At 35.0% G+C, this 19,664-nt stretch overlaps 1 protein-coding gene across 2 annotated transcripts in view; it reads left to right on the top strand.

Annotated features, from left to right (window-relative positions):
* Positions 1-19,664, top strand: part of PHIP (pleckstrin homology domain interacting protein) — a 122,699-nt gene that overhangs the window by 71,432 nt on the left and 31,603 nt on the right. For both annotated transcript variants that reach the window (XM_068551655.1, XM_068551654.1), the window contains exons 18-23: positions 1,601-1,738; positions 2,501-2,684; positions 6,213-6,330; positions 11,553-11,693; positions 14,143-14,219; positions 16,828-17,059. In XM_068551655.1, coding sequence (XP_068407756.1) covers positions 1,601-1,738; positions 2,501-2,684; positions 6,213-6,330; positions 11,553-11,693; positions 14,143-14,219; positions 16,828-17,059 — 890 coding nt within the window. The remainder of the gene's footprint in view (positions 1-1,600; positions 1,739-2,500; positions 2,685-6,212; positions 6,331-11,552; positions 11,694-14,142; positions 14,220-16,827; positions 17,060-19,664) is intronic.

Here is a 19,664-nt window from a genome sequence, read left to right as displayed (position 1 = left end):
TTCTCTTACGAAATGAAATAACCTTATGTGCTTAATACACATAATTTCCTCTTTTCTTATACCTTCATACTACTACTGCTTCATTTCAGAATATACTTTGTATCTTACTAACCCACTCTAAAAGTCTGATCTCATCGAGTCCTTGCTTACATTCCCACACACCCGATATTAATTGCTGTTTTCTCTCCTCTTGTGGCAATGCCTTTCATATATCTCATAACATACATTTTCTTATTTGTTCAGCAGGATTGAGCATCTTTATATGCCTAACATTGTTCTAGATTTAGAATTAGAATATTAAGATGGATAAGAAAATTCATGCTTTTGAAGAACTAAGTAGTGGGCTTCCTTTCTATATTGGGCTGAGTACTAAGGTATGTACACAGTCGGACCTCCGTATTCCTGGATTCAGCATCTGTGGAGTCAACCAACCCGTAAAGAAGATATTCGGGAAGAAAACTCCAGAAAGTTCCAAAAAGCTAAACTTGAATTTGCTACTTGCAGGGAACTATTTACATAGCATTTACATTGTATTTACAATTTACATAGCATTTCATTGTATTAGGTGTTTCAGGGGTAGTCTGGAAAGATTTCATGTAGGAAATATGGAGATGCCATTTCTCTTGGTGCTTGAAGGATGTTAGCATTTATCACATTTGTACTTGAAGTGGTCAAAAGCTCCAAAGCATAAAGGTGTATATCCTATTACGAGAGTAAAAGAGTCAGGCAGTCTCATATCACTGGTGTGGGTGAGAATTGATGTTGGAAAAGCAGGATGGGTTCAAATACACCAGGTTCCTCCCTACTTCAGAGCTTTTGTACCAGCTCTTACCTTCTGTCCAGAGTGTATTCTAGCTCTTCACATGAGTGACTAATTCTTCTTTTTCTTCAAGTCTCACTCAAATGCTTCCTTTTCAAAGTGGGCTTCTTTGACTTTTCTGACTCACCATAGGTAGTTCCCATTTCTCTCCTTCCCCATTTTCTCTATCTCATCACCTTCTTTATGTTGACAACAGTTTTTCACAATCTGCATTTGTGTATGGGTTTATCATTCAGCTTCCCCATTAGAATGTTAGCTCCCTGATGGTCAGGGACCGTGATGTATCTTATTCACCACTGGATCCTCAGTTTCTTGGCGTAGTTCCTAATACATAATGGGCACTCAAGAATTTGTTGAATGAAGCAGTAAAGCTTTTTGAGAAAGTGGGTAATCAGATTTGCCTTTTTTAAAAGAAGATCTAAGATGAAATCCTTCTTTTGCCACTTACTAGATATATGACTTTGAATAGTTATTTTGATTTTCTTATCCATAAAGTGGAATTAATAATACCTGTGGGATTGTGGTATTGTAATGATTATGTGAGTACCTGAATCATGGTAAACACTAAGTAAAAGTTATGTCATCATCATCATCATTATTTTTAATGAAGATTGAAGGGGGCATGTTTCCTTTTTTTTTTTTTTCTCTCTCTCTCCCATCATTCACAGTTGCTCATTTTAGGTCTTACTCAAGCAGAATTTATGTTTAATTCTGGACTCAAAGTGAGGTTGATAAGTAATATGGTTTGAAGTATCCTTAGCATTTTTGTGGTTTACATAGGACTGAACCAAGTTTTAAGTCAGCAAGCAAACCAGGAGATCAGCCCACTGGATAGTATGATTCAAAGACTGCAACAGGAGCAAGACCTGAGACGTTCTGGTGAAGCAGGTATCAGTAATACCAGCCGTTTAAGTAGAGGTAAGCAGTGATTCTTAAGTGAAATATTTAAAAAACTGAAGCAGTCTAAACCTACAGCAGTAGAGAAGTGATTAAACAAATATGGTAAATCCATTATATGAAATATTAGGCTGCCAAAATGATCATGTTTTTGAAGAGTATTTAATGACCTAAAAAAATATTCTTAATATAAGGTTTCAAACTATGGACAATGAGTTTTTTAATGTGTATATTCTTCCAAATTTCCTATAATAAACGTGAATAACTTAGAAACATGTTAAAAATAAATTTATTCAATTATTTATGGAATATATTCAAAGCCACATTCTCGAACATCTCACCATCCTTGTTGTTGTATATTATTAAACTTTAGAGAAAATTTAAAGCAAATTTATGAACCATAAATGTCCTTGGGTTTGTGTCTGTTTTTGCTTCTTATATAGTTTTCCCAAAAATACACAGTGGGCAATTTTTTTTAAGTAATATTAGGTTTTACATCTTTGGAGCTTAACAGTCCATAGTCATGATTCATTAACTTATCTAGTCAACTGAATAACCATGTTCTGTTTTCATTAAGCTTTTGCTTGTGGTTTAGCTCCTAATTTGGTGATGAGATTATTTGCCACAGCACTGTGAAGTTTCATGTGGAAGATAGTATGGATTTTCCCCCCCCTGGTGTGCGTGTGTGTGTGTGTGTGTGTGTGTGTGTGTGTGTGTTTCCTGTTAGAAGCTAATGGAGAAGTGTCTCTAAATAGAACTTACTGTATTAATTTTTTCACTTAGGCTCTACAAGTTCTACCTCAGAGGTTCATTCACCACCTAATGTAGGACTGAGGCGTAGTGGTCAAATCGAAGGTGTACGGCAAATGCATAGTAATGCACCAAGAAGTGAAATAGCCACAGAGCGGGATCTTGTAGCTTGGAGTCGAAGGGTGGTAGTACCTGAGCTATCAGCTGGTGTAGCCAGGTAAGGAAGGGGAATCATGAATTGTTAGGTACTACAGTTGTTTGTATTCATTTTGAATTACAGTCTTCAGAGTGCCTTTTTAGCTCTAATTTGTTTTAAATTTATCTGCGGAGCTAATGTTTTAAACTCTTCATGACTCTGGAGAAAAGTTAAATTTCAGTATATGTCCCTTTCTGGGATGATTCATATAACTGATATGGGGGGAGTGTGAAGGTGAATGGGGGGGGATTATAAATTTGGCTTGAACAAATATGAGAGTTTACTGAGTAGCATATTTAAATCTTGGTTTGTCTTGTTTAACTGTATCTTAAAACACATTCATAGTTTGTTATAATTTAGTTTTTTATGGATTTTACTAGTCATTCACACCACATCATTCAGAGGCATAGTGAAAATACAGTATATTATTTATTGGTAATAGATTATATAAGTATTTTTAAATAATTCTTTTTTATACTTAAAAGTATACATATGTAAATTTAAAAGTACTGATTTTATCTAATCCTATTCTCAAGGTCATTGCTATGAGGGACGTTTATATCCAATTCCTTTTGATTCTTTATTAATGAAATACTCATGAATGAGGTCCATATGAGCCCCGACTAATACTGACTATATATTATAATACTGTCCTATAATAAAAAACATAGGAAGATCAAATTTGATTTTAGGATTTCCTAGTTCTTAAAAGATAAGAGTAATTATATAATTAAAAATATTTGTAATCTGAATATTTATATATATTATGCTTTTTTGATTGGACAACACCCAAATTTGTGTTAGGTTTTAGGATTATACACCTAAAGCTTGAATTTGAACCATAACTTTATCTGATGACAAATACACCCAGATGTTCTTAATAAAAAATTAACTCTCTTAGTATATTTTTAGCTGCGTTCCTGTCTACTTTTTAATTCTAATGTTAAGGTTTGAAGAGGGTGCAATAAATAATACCCATCATTTTAAAAATAGTTCTGAAGGAGTGAAAAATAACACAAAAGAGTAAGACAGGAAATGAGAATATTTTATTATTCATACGGCTGTGAAGAACATGACTTTTTTATCTGCATGAATGTGCGCTTCCTAATACTGAACCCCAACGAAAGGTACCACTGGGCCACGGTATTTCTCCTCATGTGAGGCAGCTGGTTTGCCTCTTTAAAGTGCAGAGAAGAATGTATACATGGCAAACGGGGCATAGAACTGGGCCATGCTAAGCTGGATTTTCCTTCTAGAGCATCCTAATTAATTAGTTCACTCCTCCTACCCTAGAGAAGAATGAGTAAGGAGGTGAACAGAGTCCAGGAGTGGGTTGCTCGTTGGTGGTGGAGGTCCCTGCACACGGAACAGTGGGGAAGATTTGTTTCTCTCCAAATATTCGTCACCTTTTTATCTCTTTTTCTTTGAGCTTGACCATTGAGCATATGGTCCAGCGAGGCTGTGGCCATTACTTCAAAGGATATTCGCCCTTCCTGGAACTTTGCATTAAAATTAAATCCAATCCCATAGCCAACAAAGGATTAATATCTATTATATATAAAGAACTCTCAAAACTCAGCAGTAAACAAAGCAATCCAGTTAGAAAATTGGGCAAAAGCTATGAACAGACATTTCATCAAAGAGTACATACAGATGGCAAATAAGCACATGAAAAAGATACTCAACATCATTAGCCATTAGTGAAATGCAAATTAAAACTTCAGTGCAATAATCTTTGTACCTATCAGAATGGCTGAAATACAGTGACGGCACCAAATGCTGGGAAGGGTGTGGAGAAACTGGATCCCTCCATGCATTGCCGGTGGGAATGTAAAATGGTGCAGCCACTCCAGAAAACAGTTTGGCATTTTTTTCTTAAAACCTAAACATAAGACTATCATACGATCCATTGATTGCACTGTTTGGGGATTTATCCCAAAGAAATTAAACTTATTTTCACACAAAAACCTGTACGCAGATGTATAGCAGCTTTATTCGTAATAGCCAAAACCTAGAAGCAACCCAGATGTCCTTCAGTGGGTGTATGATTAAACAAACTATGGTATATCCACACCACAGACTAAGACTGCATTAAACAGGAACAGCCTGTTGATACACAACTTGATTGAATTTTCAGGGAATTATGGTGAGCAACCAATCTCAAAGGTTATGTATTAATCCATTTATGGACTACTCTTGAAATGACAAAAGTATAGAGATGGAGAACAGATTAGTGGTTGCTAGACATTGTGGGGAGGAAGGGCTGAGGAGGAGGAGAAAAAGGTGGATATGATCATTAAAAGGGCACCACAAGGGATCTTTGTGGTAATGGAAATGTTCTTTCTGTTTCTTCACTGGGGCAATGGATACACAAACGTACACATGTAATAAACTTGGAGAGAACCAAATACACACACAAACACAGACACATGAGTGGAAGTAAAACTGGGGAGTTCTGAATATCAGTGGGTTGTATCAATATGCAGATCCGGGTTATGATGTTGTACTGTAGTTTTGCAAGATATTACCATTGGGGGAAGCTAGGTAAAGGATACAAGGAACCTCTTTGTATTATTTCTTAGAACTGTATGTGAACCTACAGTTGTCTCAATAAAAAAGTTTAATTTAAAAAAAAATTAAGAACAAACAAAATTAAATCCAAGGGCATTCTTTTCACAAGATTCAAGTTCACTCATTTCCATTCAGAATCATGACCAGCCACATTAGAGATTCTGCAATTAAGTATAAAATGACAACATTAATATACCCAAGTAATAAAATATCAATATCATAGAGCTCTTCCAGGTTCGAATTTTAACTCCCTTCCAACTGTGATATCTCCAGGGAAAAATTAAAGTTCAAAGATTAAATACCCTTCCAGTTCAAAAACCTTAAAGTTTTAAGGAATTAAAATTTTTTAAGAATTGTGTTGTCCTTGTGAGTTCAGGTTCCATGAAATTAAAGTTCACAGTTAATGTTCCTCAAAACTTCTGTTGCTCAAATTCAGCTTCATACCTGGATAGAGTTGAAGTTTTTTCAGTGGCTGAAGCCTGACCTGCCTTTCACTGGAGAGAATGTAGTTCTTTCAGGGCTTCGGGAGTTAATGTTAGTTCTACCTCAAGGGTCTGTTGTGCCTTTTTTTTTTTTTTTAATTCCAGCTATCTGTATGGCACATAAGATTATCACAGCATAAGCCCAACACTGACATAATTTTTGAAGAATAAATAAATTCTGTTTTTAATCCTTGGAGCAGTTACCTTAGGAGTAACTGTGTTCCCAGATCCTAAAACTTTATTTGCCTAATACTATAGTAGAAATGTAGTATCTAGTTCAAGTGGACAGAGTCTGTCTTTCCAGTATTCCAGTCATTTAATGCTCAATGTCCAGAGCTCACAATCTATGAAATTAAACTCAGAAATCTTTATCACATGCCTCATCTGAAAAGAAGGCATCAGGAGTAACATCCCCTCTCTGATACCTAACATTCCCTTTGGGGAGAAATCAGTTATAAACATTATAGATTATATGTGGCTTTTAATTCTCTTTCAGTAGGCAAGAAGAATGGAGAACTGCAAAGGGAGAAGAAGAAATAAAGACTTACAGATCAGAAGAGAAAAGAAAACACTTCACAGTTCCAAAAGAGAATAAAATGCCCACTGTCTCAAAGGTAAATAGTAATTACTTTGATGTTTAATATTTGCTTCATAAGTACAGTGACCATTTTAAGGCCTTTTTGTAATTAAAGATGTTAGCATTGTAGACAGGATATTTAACTAGTGAAATAAAGTTAACATAGCTAATTCTCGATTATCTTTGGATTATCTTTAAATCTTTAATATTACATTTCCTACTTTCTAGCATACCTTTCCCCCAAATGCCAATTGTAATATGCCTGTTAAATCTAATAAATTATACCTTAAGCCTAAGCAAGATCTTTTTTTTAGTTCTGCCATTGGTGGCACACTGTAAAACAGTGTTCTGGTTTTGTTTTTTGTCCTACACTTTTTTTTTTTTTTACTGTTTTTGCACCTATTTGTTATTGCAGGTAATTAAGTCAGCTATGCTGCTATAAATAATAGTTCTCATTTTCTCCATTAAGATAGGTAAATTGTCCCTACTAGTTTACCCTGTTGGTTTGTCTGTCATCCTACTCTGGAAAAACTTTTCAGTCCAGTGGATTTCAATTGGTTATGCCCTAATCTGGGAGAGATACGTACTTAACCTTCTTGAGTGTCAAGGGTTGACTGCTCTCTAGACCCAGCTTTGTGCTCCTTCCTCTTATTTGAGTTCCTCAGACCTTCTAAAGTAGTTTCCTTTATTACAGCTCCCTCTTTCTGTTTTGTGACTCTTTGAAGGACTCAAGTAGTCCTTTGCTATTATTTTATGTTTTCCTTTACTAAGGGTATCATACCTTGGCATCAGTAGGACCCTACACTGCTACAGTTTCTGTTAGTATAATCTGAAATAATCTTTTCTTTTTTAGGTTTTTGTTGTTGTTGTTGTTGTTGGTTTTTTTCATGGTGCCTGGAAAGCATACCCTTTTTTTGGTATCCTTTGCTCTGAATCCAAGGATGTGGAGACATAATTCATATAATGATTGTGAGCTTGTATTGCTACCACTTTTATGGATGGAATATGGTAATATCTGTAAAAATTAAAAGGATATGCTTATCTTTTAATCCAGTAGTGGTACTTCGAAGACTATTTTTTTAGAAAGAAAAGAATTGATGTGAATGTATACACGTGTGTGTGCATGCAGATATTTGTAGTGTCTCTGGTGCAAAAACTGGAATAACTTTAGTGTTTATTGGTGGACGAAAGGTAGGATGTCATGACATATATATACCCATGGAATACTATACAGCTTTTTAAAGAAATGAGTTAGAGCTCACTCCATTGCCTTGGAGAAACGTTCATGATGTATTTGTTAAGTGAAAAAAAAACAAGTGGGAAAGTAGTGTTTATAACATGACCTCATTTTTGTTTTTCAAATTTTATGAGACTGGAGAAAGGTTTGAAAGCACCTCCTATTGATAATCACAGATGTACAAGTTATGAGATGCTACCTTTCATCTCAGAGTTGGATTATTTTTTTTCCTCTAATAGTAGAGGGTACTAACTGTGCAGGGGGGTTGTATAAATTAATACAAAAAAACTGTTTAGAAAGCAATTATAAAGTTGATTTTTGACAATAGGTTTGGTCCCCAAATTACAGTGCCTTAGATTTACTTAATTTCTCTTAAATATTTATTTATTCCCCTTAAGGGAAATGTATTTCTCTCTGATTAAAAGCCTCGGTAGGTGGTCAAGGTCTGGTTTGATGCCCTCTGTGTTGAGAACTGAAGTTCTTTAAATATTTCTGATTCTCTTATGTGTGAATTTGACTTCATGCCCCAAGATGTCAGCATTTTCATATAAGGCTGCAGGATGGAAGATCATGTCAGTGAGGAAGGTGCAGAGGGTACATATGCTCTCCTGAGGAAGGTTTTTTGAAGTTGTTCTGCAACATTGTGCCAGATACCCCATTGGCCAGAATTTAGTCACATGAAATTCTGACAATGAAAATTTCATTTTCTGTGCAAGAAGCGGGGAACAGATGTTGGTTGACAACCAGCTTTTTCTTATGCATTATATATTAAGGCATTAAAAACATGTTCTTTGACTTGGAATTTATTCTAATGAAATGCAAAATTGTGGCTAAAGCTTTACAAAATGAAACAAAAAGCAGTTTTTTAATGAAATAGATTTGCGTAGATAAATAATATTTAAATGAAAGAAGCAAGATCCATTACATTCTTAACAATAAATTACTCAAAGCTTATGAGATTATAGTTGAATATTATTTCCTTTTTTACACCTTTTACATATTTTCCCAAATTTTTGCAAAATTACAGAACCCTTCAGTAATTCTTGTAGAGAGAATCTGTGTGGAGTAAATCTTGTATCCTTGTATGTGAAAATGTATTTTATTTCACTTGGCTTTTACAAGTTAACAGCCCCAGCAAGAGTAGAGGTAAAGTGCAGGGAAGAAGTGACAAGACTGTGGGGAGGGAACTGGAGAGTGGAGGTGATGGAGAGACAGAGACTGGTTGAACTCAGGTTTGCAGTATTATAGGTCTTGAGGTACACAGCCCCATCCCCCCATACACATACAGAATCATTTTTAGGAGACAGGGCAAGACCTGGATTTTTTCTTTTTCCCTCCCTTCCCAAGTGCCACCCAATACACTTGTGAAACCAGAGCCAAACATATTCAGATACTCAACACAGCATATTATTCTGAGAGAGATAAGAGAGGATATTGGAAACATGATGTAGCAGCAAGCTGTTTTGGAGAGGGTTCTGTTGGAGAAATTGGGATGAAACATCTTGTCTTTGAAATGGAGAACTCAATGGATGGGTTGAATAGAGGAATACAAAACACTGAAAAATAAGTTAACAAGCTGGAATGTCAAGTTGAAGAACTCTTCAGAATGCATCAACAAGGGATAAAATGATGGAGAGAATGAGGGAAATGTGAAAAACATGTATGTGTATGTTTATGTCATGTGTATGTTGTATACACACATATATACACAGATTAGAAGTACGTAGTAAAAAAAAAAAAAAAAGCTTTATTTGGTAAGAGTCTTCAAAGAAGAAAAAATATACAGAGGGAGAAAAGAGTTGGAAAAATGATCCAGAATTTCCTAGAATTAATCTCTAGCTGAGCAAATGCATGGTGTGCCAACTAGAATAAGGAAGAAAATAATACAAAATTAAATTTAAAACCTCAATTAAGCACATTATAGTGAGATTTGAAAATATCTAAAACAGAATACTCTGAAAGTTTCTGGAGAGAAAAAGGGAATCCCATGAACTTGAACTTGACTAATATTAGACTTTTTGTTTGTTGTTGACAAAATGGATTCCACTGAGCACCCTACAGCCAGAAGAGTTAAGAGGAAATTAAAGAATCAACACCTACATTAGGGAAGCTGTCTGCAACCCCAAGACAGTAGTGCTTATGCTGATTTCTTACTGGAATGGTGACAACATGCTGGAGCCAAGTGCTAACATGCCTTGGTTCAGGGGATGGAAAGTCCCCTGTAAAGATGGCAGTGCCAGTGGAACCATGCGGCTGAAAGCTCTGAATGGCATCCTGCCACCCACTTGTCTAATGGACAAGCCCTTGGTGCCTGCCTCTCCAGGTAGTATGGGTACTGTCCCTGTGGGCCAGTTGCAGACTGGGGTTCTCAAATCTGGCATGTGATCACGTTTGCTCAGTCGTCATTACAACTGAAGTTTAAAAAAAAAAACAGTCTGTTGAAGTGCGCGTGAAGCCTTGGGTGAAGCTCTTCTGAGACAATGTAGATCTCAGTGTCAAGAATGTGTCTGTCAGAGCTGCTCGCCATAATAGCTTTGTGCTTCCTGACAGCAAAAATAAGCCATGAATGATGGAAGCAGCCAGCGTCACAGCTCAAATGATTATCCTGAGCCATCCAAGCTAAGTCAGTGCTGGCTATGCACCCGTTCTGGATTGTACCACAGCTCAGCTCACACAGCTTGCAAGGTTGCTGACCTGAAGGAGAAGATTGGTCTCTGTTCTGGGAAGGGGCTTCTGGAAGATGGCCTCAAATTCTTGAAAGGTGGTGGTGCTGCCTGCCACTGTTGATAGGTTCCTGGCAAGCCTCCTTGTGTGTTGAGAGCTCCTCTGACTGTCGCTTTGCTGTTCGTGACGTGAGACAGACAGTTGCTTTCAGTGTCATCAGATCAGTGGACAAGAAGGCATCTGGAGCTGGCAAGGTCACCACGTCTGCCCAGAAAGCTCAGAGGGCTAAATGAATATTATCGCCAGTACCGGGCACCCCAGTCTTAACCAGTGGGGGAAGAACGGTCTCAGGACTGTTTCTCGATCAGCCATTTAAGCTGAATAGTAAAAGACTGATTGATAACAATGCATCATAAAACCTTGAAGAAATGGAGAATGTTTTGTGGACCATTTGATTTTCTGTATGTGGCAGTTTTAACTTAATAGTTTTTAAATCAGTACGTTTTAATGGAAACAGCTTGACCAGAAATCTGTCACAGAATTTTGAGATCCATTAAGACAAAGTTAATGAGAAGAGAAAAAAAAAAAAGTGAGGATATAACTATAGGTTCAAAGGACTGAGAATATAACTAATAGGTTCAAAATTATTTTCTGCCCACACTTTAAAGATAGTGTTCCTTTTTCTTATTGTATGATTTATTGCATGATATGTTGTATGTATAAGTCTGATGTCAGTCTCTTTTTTCGAAGGTAGTTTTTAGTATTTTGCTTCTATTTTTTTATATTCACAAGTTGGGTTTTTTTCAGGTGTAAATTCTTGTGTTGAGTTCTTTTCATCTCTGTAACCGTGTTGGACTTTAAGTTATTTTGATCAGTCTTAGTTGTTTTCTCATCTGCTGCAGAAGACTTTTTTCTCACATTTGCCTGCAGCAGAAGAGAGAGCTAGTCACCTGGTATCCAAGTCTCATAGTGATTGGTTAGCTTTGTGATCACCATTTTGTTTTCTAGTTTGCCCCTGCCTTATTATATATGCCTCACAGTCTGTGGTCCTCTTTCTTATATCTGTTCTATAGGTTTGGCGTGCATACAGGAGAGTTCAGTGTTAGGCTTAGTCTGTTACTATGAATCCTCATCAGAAAAAAAAGTTTTTATAACCTATCAATCAGCAAGTGAATTTCAACATATCATAAACCTGTGTTTTAACTTAATGTTAAAATATTTGAGCTGGTACTATAGTCTAGTCTACTTATGGGATATCTTAAATATGAATGGGTTTTTTATCATTAAAAAATACAACTTTTAAAGTAAAAGGCGTTCTTTAAGCATACTCTAAATAAATTTAATTTACTTTTTTCCAGAATCATACTCATGAACATTTCCTGGATCTTGGAGAATCCAAAAAGCAGCAAGCAAACCAACACAATTATCGTACGAGATCTGCATTGGAAGAGACTCCCAGACCTTCAGAAGAGATAGAAAATGGCACTAGTTCTTCAGATGTGAGAGCTCAGCACACTCATAGATTTCTGTTTTCATTTTTACTTGTTTTTTTTAACGTAACTTTTATTCTTTGCATTCATTGTTATATTTATAGATGTAGCTCAAACATGGTTTGTCTAGGTCTTAAAATGATAGTGATAGTTGAAGGACCGTAGTGTGTGTTCTGGGCATGGCACAGATATTCATAACCTCAAGTCCACAAAACAAATGCATGTGAATTAATTATTCCCATTTTGAGGGCTCTGAAGTTCAAAGATGTTTAGATTACACATTTACCGAACTATTAAATGGTAGAGCAGGGATTAAACCCATGTTCCTTTCACTCCAAAGCCAGGTTTTTGAAATGGTACCATGAAACTCTAGTCTGTAACTATAACTGATCAGTAGACATTTGACAATTTTGTTTAGTTTTTAATCTCTGTACCAATTTATAGCTTTCTCAATGTAAATTTTTAAAATATTCCTTATGTATAATTATTTCCATAAATATCATTGTCCCTACTAAATTATATATTCTTTCAGCAAAGGGAATCCATTTGCAGTCACAAATCAGTCTTATTTAGCAATTACAATGGTCTTCCTTCCCCTGTCCCACTTGCCCTATTACCCCTTCACTCACAGTTAAGTCAGAGACTCTATGGTCTGAGATGTTGACAGCTACACATTTTTGAAGTCATGTTACGTTTTGCAGTGGTAGACATGTATGGGGATTCTCCACATATATTCTCGATGGACAGGGCAATATTAGCACAAACCGAGAGTATTCTAACCATAATTTAAAAGTTAGTCTCCAGTGTTTTCAGGTCCTTGTATGGCCAGAACAAAATGATACGTTCAATCTGGCAAAAAAGATAAAATATACTCATTATATAAACTTGACACATAACAATTTAATACGCCACAGAATGTAAAATACATGTGTGCTATTTATTTGCATTATAAAATATTTCTTTATTTTTGAAAGATTTATAGTATTATTACTCTTTTAAATATTAAGTTTCTATAAAATTTTAAAAATATTAATTCAGCTCAAAATGTATTTCCAGGTACATCTGTTACATAAGAAAATTCTACTAATTCTTTGATTTGTCTTCAAAACTAATTTGTTTATGCCTTATATTTGTAGAGGAGAATAATAAGAAAAGAATATCACCTTTGGCACAATATATTAGTTAAAAATGAAAGAATCCTGGGTTTTTGGTTCAAATAATTTGTACTTCCATATAGTACCTTTTTATTTTGTATTTAGAATGTAGAATTATGTTTCTGTTCTCCCCCTTTAAAGAAGTAATATACTAAGAGTGGGAATAATCAGATCACTTGTTCAGATTTTTTTTTTCAGTTATATTGAGCAAAGATTAAATTTGCTAAATAAAATTTACTCTGGATTTTGATCTTTTCATATTTGCCTAGTTTTCAAAGCCCTGTGGAACAGTTATATAATACATTCTTCATTTTTAAGCCATCAAAACAGGAAAAATTTTCTCCCCAAGATATAACATTTAATTAGTAAAAAAAATACATTTCATTATCCTCGTGAAAAATGATCTGGATGTGCCCAGCAGTTAATAACACTGAACCATTCTTGTGTAGAGTGGGTCTGAGCTTTGAAGTAAAATGACATGAGTTCAAAATAGGCTTTGCTGCTTATTAATTGTGCTGCCTGGGGTAAATTTCTTAGCCTGTTTAAGCTTTAGTTTCTTTTATTTTTAAATGACTGATTTCCTATCACCAGCACTGTTTGTCTAGATCAAATGGGATGATATATACAAAGTGCTTAGAATAGTTTCTGACATATACTAAAAGCTTAATTAATGTGAGCTGGTATTTTTATTGGAGCAAGATTTTGTGACCAAAAAAAAAAAAAAAACCAATTTTTATAAAGAAAATGGCTTCACAGGTAGTATCCTGTGTTAACCAGTGAATATTTACTAAAGAGAAATCAGAGTGTTTGGGGAGTTTTTAATCCTCTCCATTTGTATAAAATAATACCTGAGTTGGAATATCCTTTTTTTATATGATAAAGCTATTTTAATAATAAAAACATAAAAGTTCCTAAATTTAAGTTTCTCAATGCATCTATAGAAAAAGAAAACTTAAATTTTAAAAAAGGCCCAGGAAGTAAAGTTGATATCAAATATTAATTTGGTATCACCCAGTCTAGAAGATGTGTTATGAGGCTTTTTAAAAAAATGTTAATCCACCCAAGAGATTGCTCTGAATCCAGTATTAATAAGTATTTTATCTTTGGATACACTTAATATTTGGATACATTCAATAATTTTTGTATAAAAATATGAGACCTGTGTTTTATAACTAACTTAAATCAGGTTTTAATATAAATATCCTAATATGATTCATACTATTAGATATCACTGACATTTTCTGTAATCATAGAATGTTATTCTGTAAAGCTATACAATAAAATATGTATTAACTATCTCTTAGGAAGGTGAAGTTGTTGCTGTCAGTGGTGGAACGTCCGAAGAGGAAGAGAGAGCGTGGCACAGTGATGGCAGTTCTAGGTAATTTAATGAATTTTTATTCTTCCAAATGTAATGTTAATTCTTTAGAAAGCTGCCTTGATTCTTAATGTTAAAATCCTTTCTATCAGAAACATATTTCAGAGTCCCTTTGGGTTTAAAATTGATCTTTCTTCAGAGCCTTTTTGTAGTTGTCCAAAATTTAGATTTCCTTTGACATGTTTTCTCTAGTAGAAAAAAAATTTTGGATATTGTAACTAGATCTACAAAATGATGCTTTTAACTTTTTCTTAGTTGATATTTTATCTTCTGAATGCTGTTAAATTTGTAATACTGAACCACAAGCTAGCTTCATTACTGGCTTTGAGAAATATTTATGCATTAAATTATGAAAGTAATGAGATTTTTTAGAATTAACTGTCTTTTTTAATGGACTAATAATAATAATATTTTCTTCCAGCAATGAGAATAAACTTTCCCTTTTTCCTGTTGTTCCCACCCCATTTGATCACGTAAGCGAGGATTCCTTCAGCTCCTTCTACTTACTGGTGATTCACATTGCTACAGGGCTTGATGGCCTTGGCTGACCTTGCGAGGTCTTAGTAGCAAGAAAGAGGTAGAGCCTTTGGGAATGGTAATTATGTTTAGCCCCTGATACTTATTCCCTGGCAGCACTAGCTCTTAAAATTGCCAAAGAAACCAAGAGGCTGTATTTAATAATTCTTCACCTCTTTTTATCATGGACTTTTCCTATTTCCACAGTAGTTGCTCCCAGTAATGATATGCAAGTGTTCATTGTTATGTCTGGTGGTTTTCTGTATTTGAAACAAGACAGTAGAAGGAAAACTCACTTTCTTTTGGCTCAGCAGTGGAAATAGAGTATAGGCATACATTGGTGATATCTCAGGTTTGACTTCAGACCACCACGATGAAGAGAATATTGCAGTAAAGCAAGTCACACGAATTTTTGTTTTCCCAGTGCATATAAAAGTTATGTTTACACTATACTGTAGTCTGTTAGGTGTGCAGTGGCATTACGTCTAAAAAAAATAATTAAACATTTAAAAACAGCATTAATCTAAAAATAATTCTATTGGGAAAGTGGCACTGATAGACTTGTTCAGTGCAGAGTTGCCACAAACCTTCAATTTGTAAAAAACACAGTGTCTATGAAGCACAGTAAAAACAAGGTATGCCTGTATCTCAAACCATGAAACAACATAGAGGTTCTTGTTTTGAAAAAGCAGTGTTGGCTTCAGCAGTTGGGGAAATTGTTGTAAAGTACATAGACCTCTGGGGTTTGTAGTCCGTGCTGGCGGCAGCAGATTTTCTGTAAGAGCTGAGTGCTCCAGAGAGTAACAACAGTGAGTATTTGGCGAGTGCCGTTTACAGTGACCATGGCTGGAGTTAGAGTAAATAAATGCTCCTAAGTTGAGGATAGCTAGGTAGCTATTTGCCTTGCAGATGTGTTCCCACATATCCAGAGTAGTGTCAGAAAATATTTTTTATTTAAGTTCTTCAAAATCATTCTAAGTTTTAAGATGAAGTCATGAAATCTTACTAGAAAACACCTTAATTATTTGATTGTTATCTGTGATGATTTTTCTTAGGGAGATAACGGGTAAATTGCCCATAAAGGACACTCGGGCCAGAGGGACAAGGTAGTAGAATAAAACTCCAGAAAAATATGCCTTCAGTGTTATCAGCAATATGTTTAGAGGAGTGAGGATATATACATCAGTAAATCTAGACAACCTGATTATTGATTTTAACATAGTATAATTTAGATTCCATTAAGGTAATTATATTTATAAAACTATAAAATCAAGTAATGAAATATTCTCATGTACTAAAATTAAAACAGAAGATAACATAATTGGATTCTTTATTTTGCAACATCAGTTTAGTAAAACTGAGGTCTGTTGAAGGTAAACTGAAAAGAAAGCTTGAGTTTCCAGTGAGATACAGCCAATGGCAAACACGATTGGTAGTGATACATAAAATATTAGGCCTGTATTTTTCTGAATCTTACTTTGCTTTGAAGCATAAGATACACCTAGGGTGTACACTGGAGATGCCGTGCAGAGTTGGCAGGCACAGTCTTCCCGCTGGGTAGGAGGACTTCTGGCCCTGCCAATTCGGTATCTAGCTACCGTGAAGGCACCAGGGCTCTACCGTGGGCGTTCCCGTGTCAAGGGGCCCACCTGACCTCGAAAAGGAATCCCTATGCTTCTTCCTCAGTGTCAGTACCTCCTGTGCTACCTAGGGCTATCTTTCTGCTGTTGCTAGAGCTGAGGAAAGTGGTGCTGTGCTCCTCATTTTTGTATACTCCACAATATTTTGAACACATGCGGCACTCAGAAATCTGTGTGTTTGCTAAAATCATAGAAGGTACTTAAATTCATTGTTTAACTAGCACTATGACCTTATTTATCTTAAAAATTTTTGGAGATACTTAAGTAAATTAAGCCTACAGACGTTTAAGAAACTATTGAGAAGATGAGTTGAAAGTTAGGAAATACTTTTAGTTCATTTAGTATGTACTGTTCTGTCATTACTTTTTATTATGATCTTTCTTTACATTCTCATACAACAAAGTCTTAAAGTGTATCTTGTCTGTGTATTTTTTAAATCTCTTCTTTCCTTCTAGTGACTACTCCAGTGATTATTCTGACTGGACAGCAGATGCAGGAATTAATCTGCAGCCACCAAAGAAAATTCCTAAGCATAAAACCAAGAAAGCAGAAAGCAGTTCAGATGAAGAAGAAGAATCTGAAAAACAGAAGCAGAAACAGATTAAAAAAGAAAGAAAGAAAGTAAATGAAGAAAAAGATGGACCAGTATCACCAAAGAAAAAGAAGCCCAAAGAAAGAAAACAAAAGGTTGATTTTTATATATATATATATATATATATATATATATATATATATATGTTTTCTATAAAAACAAAGCATGCATTTTAAAAGTGCAGCTGATGAACATAAACATTTTTCAAGTGTACCAGCAAGTAATAGAAAAAACTCAGAAGTACGCAGTAGTAAAATAAAATATATTAAGATCTCTTTAGTTTCCTCAAGTTTTTAAATGTTTAGCATGTGAGAGTATTTACTTGTAGAATTACCATATTGTAAATATTGAGCATTTAATCGTATAACACGAGCAGATCTTTTTCTTGAGACTCCAGTGGGATTTGTTTATTTATGTAAAAAAAATAATGCTACAAAACACGCAGTTTATTAGTCTTTTAATTGCCTTTACTTTTCAACCATCCTTATTAACTGTTACTGCTGAAAATACGACTGTGGTAACAAGCCTTCATTAATTTACAGAGTATGTGAGCCATCACTAGTCCTTAGGTCAGTAGTACTGGTTTGATTACTACGTCTTTAGTCTGTGGATACTTTGAGACAGATCAGAGAAAGCAAGAGATGAATGTTATGTGAATAAGATCTGTTAGCTGTTACGGAGTTGGAATACTTTAAAAACAAGAACTGTTTAAATTTTGCTCTAAAGTAAATGAAATACAAGGGACACGTTTTGTATTCCCCAGAAGACTATAAGTTCGAGGCACATTTGGTTAAACAAATGGAAGATTTTTTTTAAAACCTCTGCCATTTTTAGAATTAAATAGAAGTTGTTACCTGTAGAATTAAATACTAGGGAGACGGTAGGGTCTTTATCTTTAGAGAGCTTCGAAAAATTTTAAGACTACTTCTGTCTTAAGTGTTTATTTTATCTGCATCCATTGAGCGCTTGTTTGTTTCAGCTTTATAATTATGGGTTACTTTAATCTGCATTCCTCAGCCTACTATCCTTTTTGTCACCTCCTTTGCCTTTGTCTAGGGGATATTTACCAAAGAGAGTACCACACATTAGCCACAGTATTTCTCTTCTTCCTTGTCAGTGATGATAAATGTAGGCTGACCCATTATTTTACATAGTAGACAGATAAAACCGATTTAGCCATGTATCTGGCTAATGAGGTAAACTTTTTTTTCATCTCAAGACAGTTTTGATGAACTTTTGAGGTTTGCATTGTTACCTCACATAATTCTTTTGTCTCAGGAGTGCAGTTTACTTCACCTGGTCCCCTTTTATTTGATGATTATCCATAAACTAATACCTCAGGTTCCTTCACACATGCTACATTTGGATCCACTGTTACTGTTTGGCGTATTTTCATTTCACTGTTTTGCTTAAAGTATTACCCCAGGGTCTGTCTGCCACTAAATTTATGTGGGACAGATTTTAAATAGCATGAAGTTAGGATGTTACAGGCTACTCCCTGTAATTCGGATTTTGTTCACATGGTTTGTTGTTAGCCTATCAGTGAATCTAACAGTAGATAGAATTGTTCTTATTCCTTAGTCGTCTTATCTCAAGTAAACACAATATTTCCCTTCTTACGCATAGAGTTGTAGAGCTGAAAAGTAACTGAGACATCATTAATTAGTTGATATTTATTGCGTCTATGAAAAAAATGAAAATATTTTCCATATGATTGTTTGAATTAAGCAAAAAAAAAAAAAGAAAAAAAAAACCCAGTTAGGCAAATATAGAAAATGCTTATTAAAAAATAGAATTCTCGAGAGATACAGTAAAGTTATCTCAGATATTATCTGACATATATCCCTTATGCTGTTAGGAGCTCTGGAAATCAGAGCAATGAATCTTTATCTGGTGCCTGCAGTTTATAAAGCAATACAGTGGATAAAAAGAAGTGTAAGACGTAGTACTTGCTCCAGAAACAATGTGTGACTAACAAGTTGTTTGAATCCCCCCCCCAAAAAAATAGAATAAATATCACATGATAAAATATGTTTGATTGGCAAAGTAATTTTATAGATAATAACTCAGAAACCAAATGGGGCCATCTTATCTTAGAGTTTCACATAAGCTTTCCAGAAGAAATAAAATTTTAGGTGGACCTAGAAGAATATCCATGGATAGAAAGGAAATAAATCAGTTACCTGTATCTCCAAAATTAAAGAAATCACAATTCATGAGGCTGGAAATTTAGAGACATGTCAATGCATTTTATCCCCGAAGTGGTTGTAAGTACTAACTGACAGAAATCTACTTTAACCAAAACTTCTAGGTTCCCCAAGAATTGTTGAGGAATTGTCATAATGTTTATCATAATGATTCTTGTCTGTGCCACAGTCTTACCGTTATAAATATGATTACTTCTCGTGTAAGAGTTGTTAGCTATCCTAATCGACATTCTGGGAAGAAATGCTTGCCTTAGTGTATTAATAGTTCATATTGAGGCTGGAATAAGTAGTTTTTAGACTTTTCCGACCTTTCTTTCTTTTTACTAAGTCAAAGGAAACCTTTTTCAGACACTTTAACTGAACACCTCACCATATGTAAGACGGATACGATCTGTGGATCTCACTCTGTGATGTGCTCAGTGCATAACAGTACTGGCTACTCAGTAACTACTTGTGGATAAAATAACTGTTCACATGTCATGTGGCTTTACAT

Source organism: Eschrichtius robustus, chromosome 9 (assembly GCF_028021215.1).
Source record: "Eschrichtius robustus isolate mEscRob2 chromosome 9, mEscRob2.pri, whole genome shotgun sequence".
Taxonomy (NCBI): Eukaryota; Metazoa; Chordata; class Mammalia; order Artiodactyla; family Eschrichtiidae; genus Eschrichtius; species Eschrichtius robustus.
This window is presented reverse-complemented; position numbering and strand designations above follow the sequence as displayed.